The sequence below is a fragment of the Hordeum vulgare genome, chromosome 5H (genome assembly GCF_904849725.1).
Source record: "Hordeum vulgare subsp. vulgare chromosome 5H, MorexV3_pseudomolecules_assembly, whole genome shotgun sequence".
Classification (NCBI taxonomy): Eukaryota; Viridiplantae; Streptophyta; class Magnoliopsida; order Poales; family Poaceae; genus Hordeum; species Hordeum vulgare.
This window is the reverse complement of record NC_058522.1, coordinates 54,362,966-54,373,492: the sequence shown is the minus strand read 5'-3', so window position 1 is coordinate 54,373,492 and position 10,527 is coordinate 54,362,966. Positions and strand designations below refer to the sequence as shown.

The window sequence follows — 10,527 nt, the reverse complement described above, 5'->3', positions numbered from 1 at the left end:
AGCTGTCACCTCATATAGCAGAAGGCAAGCAAACGGGAACGGTAGACTGCGACCGAAGCTAAATAAAAAAAAGGAATAAACGCGAGTGGCACGGAGACAAGCGTAAAAGTATCCCGGTGAAGAGCTGGGCGGCCTCCGTCCCTCCTCCTCCTCCCGGCTCGGCTCCTTTGCTGCGGTGGCTCGTCGCGGTGGGCCCCGCCCCCTGCAAGCCCGCGGCCCAATCATGAGCCCGAAACGAACCTCCCACCACCCCAGGCAGAGGCAGAGGCAGAGGCAGAGGGAAACAAAACGACGGGGCGGAGACGAGACGCGTCCCGTTCGCGCACGCTACTCGATTGATTGCTTCCTTCCGCCCGCTGCTCCGCTGCCGCCACAGCTCCTCCCTCCTCCTCCTGCTCGAGTCCCCCGGTGCCCTAGCCAGCCCGCTGCCACTGGCGGCGAGCGAGAGTCCGGATCGCGGGCGCCGCGCCGCTCCTTCCCCTCCCCTACCGGAGGGAGACCCCGCCGAGGTACGCCCGTCCGCCGCGCCCCTCCCCCCTTGCTTGCTCCAGAGTCCAGAGTCCAGAGCCCGGGCGATCGGATCCACCGCCTCGCGACGCGGGCCCGGCGCTGGCGCTGACGCTGACTGACACGGTGGCGGCCGACCCTCCTGCTGCAGGATCGAGGACCGGCCGGCCGCGGAATGGGCGGCCGCGATGACTAGCGGGGGTCGCGCGGCGGCGTTGTTGGCGGAGGCAGCGGGGCGCATACCATGGTGCAGTGTCTCGACGGCGTCAAGCACCTCCTCGCGGTCCTCTTCAAGTGCTGCGACCTCGAGCTCAAGCAGCCCCGGGGGCTCGAGGACCCCCAGGTCCTCGCGCGGGAGACCGTCTGTACGTCCCTCGACCTTCTGCTCGCTTCATTCATTCATTCATAGCGGGGGAACTGAGCTGAACTGAACTGTGCTGCGTGGCGCAGTCAGCGTGAGCGAGGTCGAGGCGCTGTACGAGCTCTTCAAGAAGATCAGCAGCGCCGTCATCGATGACGGGCTGATTAACAAGGTAGGCGGTCGCTGACGAGCGCTTGTTTCGCAGCTCAGTTCTGTGTGTAAGCACTGTAGGTTGCATATCGCTACTGTAGGTTATGTTCTGAGGATTGTGTTTGGGTATTGTGAATCGTCTGGCCTGTGCTGCGGTTCTGATTTGTTCGCGCTGTGCAGGAGGAGTTCCAGTTGGCGCTCTTCAAGACGAGCAAGAAGGAGAGCCTCTTCGCTGATCGTGTAAGTCCGCGTTAGTTCGACACACTTGATTGCTGTGTACTGCTGCTTGTCATGATGTTGCCGTTGCATATTTGGTATCAGCATTACTACCATGCACTTACTATTTGTAGGGACCTGGTCAAAATCGATGAGATTCAGGGGTTCTCGACAGTTAATGTTGCATCGGCAATTGAACTCTGTTCAATACTTACCGATGCTACACATGCGATAGTTGGCTCGTAATTATTTTGTCGAAATCGTATGAGTCAGCAGAATTCCGCTGATCCTCGCATCAGATATTCATGCATCACAGTATTACTCGGCCATTTATGTGTTTGGCGGAGTCCGACTTCGATTAGGCAAGATTTTTGGATAGAGCTAATAACATACGGATTCCGATATGGGTTCGGAGTGTCTGATTCAGCCCATGGCATGGTTTTTAGAGTCATACAACTATTACTATATGATTCTCAGTAGTCTGAAATAGGATTTACCCTTTCTGTCTTGTATTTCCGCTCGACAATTTTCTAAACAATGTCCATCATTGGTTAATCATGTGAGGTCTATGTCTACCTGTTAGCTACCTTCAACCAGCGGTCAAGACAATTTGATCAGACAGTGAATATTTCAAGTATTCACCTTCTGTGGCCCATGCAGTGCCCTTTGCGGCCATTTATGCGTTTGGCGGAGTCCGGCTTCGATTCGGCAAGATTTTTGGTTAGAGCTAATAACATACGGATTCCAATATGGATTTGGAGTGTCTGATTCAGCCCATGGCATGGTTTTACGAGTCATACAACTATTACTATATGATTCTCAGTAGTCTGAAATAGGATTTACCCTTTCTGTCTTGTATTTCTGCTAGACAATTTTCTAAACAATGTCCATCATTGGTTAATCATGTGAGGTCTATGTTTACCTGTTAGCTACCTTCAACCAGTGGTCAAGACAATTTGATCAGACAGTGAGTATTTCAAGTATTCACCTTCTGTGGCTCATGCAGTGCCCTTTGCCCTATGTGTTACTTCCCACATGCTTCCTTTTTTGCCCAGCTCAGAAATTTGCAGGCTTCTCGCACTTTTACCCTGAGCATGTGTTAACGCGATACTATTATATGCCAAGTTTCTTGAATAAAAGAATATAACATTAACTTTGAGATGATACTCTTCTTACATAATGTACCAGTTTGATAACATATCATAGCTGCTAAACGTGTGACGTCCATCACATGCACCTGAGTTAGTTTTTTTCCTTGATTCAGCATGTTCATGCAGTGTTGTGTTATTTCTAATTGGAAGCTGCATATGTGCATTGCTTGACTGATTTGCCATTTAGTTAATTTTATTATCAGAAGGAATGCCTTGTATATCTCTTGTCAAAACTCAGTGTGCTTCTATATTTGAGTTGTGATGTGGTTATCCAACATTTGGCTAGTTCTTCATGGTTCCTAGACACTGGTGATAAATGCATAGTCTATAGCTATTTTTTTATACTTGAAGCTTATTCAAATTAAATGGCTGTGTTCCTCTGTATGGAAGGTCATCAACTTACTAAGATGGATCTATCAAATTTAGCTGGATAGTTTCCTTTCGAGAACTTGGAGCCAAAATTTTTGAGGGCCATACTATATCATTATATGTAAAAGAAACAGCTGCATGAATATCATTTCCTCTACTATGGTTGGATGAATTGACAAATAGTTTACCTTTTTTACACATTATGTTATTGTGTTCTTGATATTTTCCCTGCATGTACAGGTATTCGATTTGTTCGACACAAAGCACAATGGAATTTTAGGGTTTGAAGAGTTTGCTCGTGCACTCTCAGTGTTTCACCCAAATGCTTCAGTTGAAGAGAAAATTGACTGTGAGTTCATTTATCTCGTAGCTAGAGAATTTGGTTCCCAAATATGCAAATTATATCCAGACTCTAGATTGTATCATCACAACGGTGATACATCTTCAAGTATTAATGTATGCAAGGATTCACCAACCCTAGTTTAATCATCAATTTCTGGATACTGTATTTGTGTTTGTTGTTAAATAGAGGAATTTAAGGATCTTAATATTTTATGTTATGCTCCTGCCTCGTCACATCCTCTTTATGAGCTGGAAGATCTGAAGTTCATGTCATCTTTTACAGTTTCATTCCAGCTATATGATCTTAAGCAACAAGGCTTCATTGAGAGACAAGAGGTATTGATACTATTTCCAGTGTTGTAATCCGTCAGGTCTAGCTTGGTGACTAAATATATTAGCTTGTACAGCATTGTAAATAATTCATAATGTTCCTCTATTGTCTCTGATACATGAAATCATGCTTTATTCAAGTTAATGTCTTTTGAACTTGATTGCCTTGTCAGTTATCTTGAGTAGTTATGGTATGGTGACCGTGTATGCCCACACAACTGATGAAAGGAAGGCCTGGGCTTTCTGGTAATTACTGATTGAATGAGGGTTTACAAAGTTATGAAACAATTCTTGAATGTAGAGGCAGTGTCTGGGTAGTGCTGGTTAATGGTTATGCTAAAGTTAAGAGACAAGTAGTTCAATCAGGCTTGTTACTATTTAAAAAATATATAGGTGAATTATCAGTCTTGTTCCCAATAGATTGAGGTTTAATTCCTAACATATTGCAGTGGGCCTTATTATTGAGATTCAGGAATTTTATCGTTTAGCTTTGAAGAACTGCTATTGTGTTCTTGAGGTTTAAGTTTGTGCAGTGTGTCAATCTTTTGGTTGAGCTCTCTCTGTTTGCTTCATCTTAACGCATATATTTGGTTATCAGGTTAAGCAGATGGTTGTTGCCACACTTGCGGAGTCAGGAATGAATCTGTCTGATGAAATTATAGAGAACATAATTGATAAGGTGTGTTACAGTTGCCCATTATTGTTTTGTTAATCCTTGATTATAGCACATATTACTATATTAGTATTATGTAGTGCTGTAATTCTCAATTCTTGTATATGACAGTTCTACATAGCATTTCTATTATTGAATCACATGAATGTTTTCCTTTCTTTTATTTTTCAATACAAGTATTCCTCGTTCCCTGTTTTCCTCTTGTTGCATGATTGATTGTAACCCATGTTAAATTTGTTGTTTTTCCCCTCATGATAAGACGTTTGAGGAGGCAGACACAAAGCATGATGGAAAAATTGACAGGGAAGAGTGGCACAATCTGGTTCTTCGACATCCTTCTTTACTGAAGAACATGACTCTTCAGTATCTCAAGTAAGATATTTCCTTTTGTATTTGTATATGATGGTTCTTTTTATGCGTATCTTCTACACAGAGCATTTACTATTAACGGTATATCGATGCTTGTGGATAAGAATCTATTTCTGCAGTTACTGTCAAGTTATGAAGTTTTTCTTTGATTTTACTCAAGATATTTAGTTTTTCTCTATGTTGGTTCGTTTTATGTATCTTCCACACCTCGACACAGTGCTCTTCGCTTATGTTTCCCAGTTAATTGCTGCTCTTGAATAAAGATTGATAGAAATTTTATTCTCAATTTAGTACCACATTACCAGTGAAATACCTTGTAATGCACTGAGAATGAAATTTTATTGTCTGGAGTCAAATAATTGAGATGTGGTTAATCAAACTTCCGCTTGTTTACATGCAAATAGTGCTATTGAGTAAAGTGTGCTGGCTCAAGTATTTGGGAACTCATGCATTGTTGATGAGCTGCACCAAATTATTTCGAACATGTGTGCTCAGTTAGTGCTTCAGCCTCAAGCAAACCACTTCATGTCGGGAGCCAGGAGGCTACAAGTGTTTAGTACTCCCTGCGTTCCTAAATATAAGTCTTTCTAGAGATTTTACTAAGAGACTACATACGGATGTATATAGACATACTTTAGAGTGTAGATTCATTCATTTTGCTTCGTATATAGTCACCTAGTGGAATCTCTTAAAAGACTTATATTTAGGAACGGAGGGAGTAGAAAAAGTTGGTTTTATGTCTTTTTGTCAGACAGATTCCTAGTCGTGAGCAGTATATGACATATTTCCAGTACCTCTGTTCTTTATATATTTCTCAAGCTAACTTGCCATCGATGGGCAGGGACATCACCACGACATTTCCAAGCTTCGTCTTTCATTCTCAGGTCGACGATACCTGAAATTCTTGCAGTTCTTTCGAATCGGAACATAAGAAGATAAGCTTGCAGTAATTTTGTAAGGTTTTGGCATCGGACTGTTTGGAACATTGGATCGGATGAGAGATAGAGGCATTGCTGCTCTGAAGGATGTTGAATTTGAGAACGCAAATTGTTGTTAAATAACTTTGCTTCTTCCATTTGAAGAATTTAGAACTGTTGGGAGCCTTCGGGCAAGGTGTTATCTCTTATCTGAAATTCCCATTTTCTCCTCTCCCCGTTTTTGTTTTTTGGCTGGTTAGCGATCAGGTCCAATTCTCTGAGAACTCTGCTGTGTGTACAGAAATGCAAACAGCCTTGATATTGTTTGTCATCTTTTGCTGGGAAGTTTCTCCATCGCTTTGCAATCTATAGTGAAGTGGAGCAGAAAATGGATTGGATTTTGTTTACTCGTTTCCTTGCATGATAAATAATCATAACCCTGTTTGTTTTGATTTTTCTTCTAACCGATGCAGATGAGGCTGGGCACCGAAATGTTGCACTCAAACAAACATTATGGGTGTGTTTGATAGAGTGCATGAAGGGTCCAATTCCTTTCTTGATCCATTTTTGGGTGTTTGGTAGCCTGCACGGCAGCACCGGTCCTTCTCAGTATGCATGAACTCAACCTAAATACCTTCTTAATATGCACCCGTTTGCTGGTCAGCATGCACAAGCAAAACGAACGACAATGTGTTTTAAAAAATGTTTAGAATTTTAGATTTTTTTTAAAGAATGTTCAAAATACAAAAAAGTGTTTGGATTTTCAAAATTTCAAAAATTGTCCAGATTTTTAGAATTTGTGAAAATTTTCAAAAGTACATAATTTGTTAAAATTTTCAAAAAATATTTGGAATTTTTCAAATTTTGAATTTTTTTTTTCAAGTTTTGTTTAAATTCTTAGAAAGATCAAACTTTCAAAGTTTATTTAAATTCCAAAAAACCTCTAGAATTTCAAAAAATGTTTGAATTTGCAAAAAAATGTTACTCCCTCCATTCCTAAATGTAGGTCTTTTTAGAGATTTCATTAGAAGACTACATACGGAACAAAATAAATAAACATATACATTAAAGTATGTCTATATACATTCGTATGTAAAACCCTAGTGGAACCTTTACAAAGACTTATATTTACGAAACAGAGGGAGTATTTTTCCATGTTTTATTTTTTCTTCACATTTTTTGAAATGTTTTGTTCACTTATTTGAAAATACCGGTTGTTACTGTATCGTCTGCCATGTCTAAATAGATGCAAGCTACCAAATAGAGTCTTGGCTTAACATGTCTCAGCATACCAAACAATAACAAATGCATGTACTCAACGTGTTTACACTCAACATGTATCACAGGAGAACAACCATGCTAGGTTGGAAATGCTACCAAACACACTCGAGGATGTTACTATTTGGCAGAGCTGTTGCCTGGTCTTAGGGAGCTATGGGTATGGATATGTTTGGATTGAGACCTGAATGTTGTGCCGATGTTCCCTTAGCCTCAGGGAGGTCACTGAACTACCATTCTCTCTATGGAAGGTAATCCGAGTGAACAAACGCTTAGATATGAGAGTGTTCCCTTGAAATACCATACACGTCGAACACTCAGACTCAACATGCTCAAGATGATATATGGCCATGTTACTATATAAAGATTCGTCATCTTGTATTTTTTATAATGCAAGCATAAAGATTGCCAAGAATTTATAATGTTGCAGCCAAGTAATCATCATGCATCTTTAAGAATTTTCCATGGTAAAAATGAAATTCCAGCTTGTTCAAGACTTGCCATGCTCAGAGAAGAAAATCACCACACTACATTCTTTTTTTTTCGCTTGTGATTATTATCTTGAAAGCCCATGGGATGCCCGAGGGAGTCCGGGATTAAGGGGTCCTTGGGCCTTGTGCCTATTCTCATGGTCCGGACTCCCGGGCTTGTTCGACCGTTAGTAGAAGTATCGGACTTAAGATGGACTATTCTGAAGACTTGGCGTACAATCCAAGGCGATGTAGTAATCGACATATTCCTTCTCTATTGTAACCGGCCTTGTGTAACCCTAGTACCCCTGTCATCTATATAAGATAGAGGGTTGTAGTTCGTAGGACACATTAAGCTCATTATGATTAGGGTCTAGACCACAACATCCGATCTCGCATTAGATCAACCCTATACTCTGTACTACTCCATCAATAACAACAAGAGCAGGACATTGGGTTTTACCTCCATCAGGAGGTGTGACAGCCCGATGCCGACGTTCGAGAAGATCCCCCCCTTTATTCCGTTTTCGTCGTGTGTCTATTTTCTTTTGTTGCATCATCATCGCATCATTCGCATCATCTGCATTGCATCGGCATCTCTGTTGCCGTTAGTTTTCAAAAGTTGCATCTGTTGTTAGTTGCCGGTTCTCGTCGTTGTTCGTTCTGAGTCCGACCGCACTCGCACGCGCCCGCGGCATCGTTGTAACCCTGTTTTAAAAGTGTGTGAAAAACTTTCTCTGATCGGGGTGAAACTTGGCATGCGGTCGTGATTAGTTATAGCTAGGCCACCAGTCGAATTTTGTCGCGATCGGAGTCCGTCTCGTACCCGAACGGTCGATCATAGCGGCACCGTATTCGGTCTACCGTCGGACGTTTATCGGTGTATTAAAATCGCGTTGCCGCGCCGCACCGTTTCCCTCTCTCCCCCGACTAGCCTACTCTACACGTTCACCTAGCCGACCCCGCGTTCGAGTTCGTACGATTCCGATCGCATGGGCGAAAGCGGGGCCGAATTCGGATAACCCTAGCCCCCCGTTTGTCTATATATAGACCCCTTCCTATTTATTTAGACAGCCAACCCCGTGCCTCGGGATCCGTGCGCAGCTAACCCTAGCCCCCACTCTCTCTCTCTCCTCCCACCACACACCAGCCGCCGGGCCCGCCGAGCCCGCAACTGGCCCGCCGAGCCCATCGCGCCGCCGCCTCTCTCTCTCTGCCCGACAAGCCGCCGCGCCCTCTCCCCATGGCTCCCCTGCTCCCGAGCGCCCCACCGGAGGGCCTCGCCGGAGTTCGCCCCTGCCTGCCCGCGCCGCCTGCCGCCTCCAGCACCTTGCCCCGCTGCCGCTCGCCGCACTGCCTTCCCTGCCTCGCCGCCAGAAACTCTGCAGCCTCGCCCCAAGCAGCCCGCAGCTTCCTCGCGCGTGCTCGCCGCCGGCAGTCCCGTGCTCCGCCGTCCCGTGCTAGTTTATTTTCCCGTGTATAGGTTATTTTCTCGCATTTACGTGTGGTATTAATTTTGTTGTGCAACCCCACATATTTTATATGTTTTCGGGGTAGAAAAATCCCATGGATTTTTCTGTGCAATTAGTTTTAGCTTTTGAACAAGTTAGTTCGCGAGATATTTTGCCGTGTTGCCCTCTTGTCTTTTTCGTAGGATTTATTCCGTGCTTCGTTTGAAGGAGTTGTAAACTAGGGAGTTGTTCTTGGGTGTTTAGACTAGCCCCTGGTATTTTTGGTTGCAATAGAAATGCATGTTTAGGTGTGGTTTGATTGCTCTCAAGTTGCTAGAAATAGTGCTGATTTGGAGGTGCTGAAATATTTCTAAGTCTGGAATCTGTTATATTTTGTTGCTGTCTTGTCTTGCTTGTATCTATTGCTCTGTAGCTCTTTTGAGGTTGGTCCAATGGAGTTAGTTGCAGCCCTTGTGTTTCTCTAGCATGCTATGAATTTTTATGCCATTTGGAGTCCTGTAGCTATAGGTTTTGCTGCTGTCAATATGGCTTCAGATCGAAAACTGCACTTTCATGAGGTGTTATTTTCACTAAGTCTGAAATAGTGTGTGGGATGCCATTTTGTGACTTCTTTCCCTAGTGTTCCTTGCTGCCATGCTAGTTGTTGTTAGTTGTTTGTAGTAGTGCTTCTTGACCTCTTTCGTGTCATGTCTTGCTTGAGCATATCGGAGTTGTGTAGCTCGTAGTTGTGGGGCGTAGAAAATGCTATGTGGCTGATTTTGGCAGATTGTAGTGTTTTCTTGTTTTGCTCGTAGATGTTGAACCGTAGCTCCGTTTTGATAGTGTCCTACATGAAACTTGCTTAGAATCTCATGTAGTTTCATTTTCTCTTGCTGGCTGTATGTTTTGAAGTGCTCGTGACCGTCATTGCACACATATTGCATTCATGCCATCATATCTTGCGGTGCTTGTATCTTTTGATCCGTAGCTCCGTTGGAGATGTTCTTTATGTGTAGATTGCTTGAAATGACGCATAGAATCATGTGAACCTATTTGTTTTTCTGTTTAACAACTAATTAAATATGTTAGTTCAGATCTGGACAGAATTGTAAATTAATATGTGAGGTCGTTTCGGAGGTGCTATATGTCATTTCCGACCTCATTTAAAATGCCTAGATAGGTAGATTAATTGCGCTTCACCTCTTGCCATGTTTAACCACATTTAATATTACCGTGTACCTATTCGGGATAGAACTAAATAAATCAACGTGGAGTTCGTCAATATGCAATTCGTTGCATGTTGAACTTCACTTAATGTGTAGTGTTTGTTTGTCGTGATTTGTCATGCCGTGACTTGCATGTTTTCAGCTGCTCATGCATCATATGTGTTGTGCATCGTGTGGTGAATATCGTGTGTTGATTTGTGTTTATGGTTTGCTTCGTCTCGATAGAGTTCCGTAGCGTGCCGGATTGTGAGGACCCGTTCGACTACGTCGGTTCGTCTGCTTCACGGATGCATTCTTCTTCCAAGCGGGATCTCAGGCAAGATGACCATTTCCCCAGATATCATTACTATCATTGCCATGCTAGTTTTATCGCTTCTATCGATTATGTCTCGTTGCCTACCACATGTTAAATATCAGCCTCTCAACAATGCCATGATAACCTCAACTGTTCAACCTAGCAAACCACTGATTGGCTTGTTACTGCTTGCTTAACCCTGTGTAGCGTTGTTAGTTGCAGGTGCAGTTGTTTCCATGTGAAAGCATGGGTTCCTTGTTATATCACCATATTTAAATGTTATATAATTTAATGCACCTATATACTTGGTAAAAGGTGGAAGGCTCACTACTGGAAATCAGTATTTTGCCATCTGCCTAGTCTTTGCCGTCTGCTAGCTGATGGCAAAGATAGTCTTTGCCGTCAGCTTCAGCAAAACGGAC

At 43.2% G+C, this 10,527-nt stretch overlaps 1 protein-coding gene across 1 annotated transcript; it reads left to right on the top strand.

Moving 5' to 3' along the window:
* Positions 1 to 258: 258 nt before the first annotated feature.
* Positions 259 to 5,792, top strand: LOC123395592 (calcineurin B-like protein 2). Its single transcript, XM_045090612.1, has 9 exons — positions 259 to 509; positions 659 to 872; positions 958 to 1,040; positions 1,199 to 1,258; positions 2,995 to 3,103; positions 3,380 to 3,432; positions 4,025 to 4,105; positions 4,359 to 4,471; positions 5,310 to 5,792. The coding sequence occupies exons 2-9, from the start codon at positions 752 to 754 to the stop codon at positions 5,365 to 5,367; spliced, it is 678 nt and encodes a 225-aa protein (XP_044946547.1). The 5' UTR covers positions 259 to 509; positions 659 to 751; the 3' UTR covers positions 5,368 to 5,792.
* Positions 5,793 to 10,527: the final 4,735 nt, after the last annotated feature.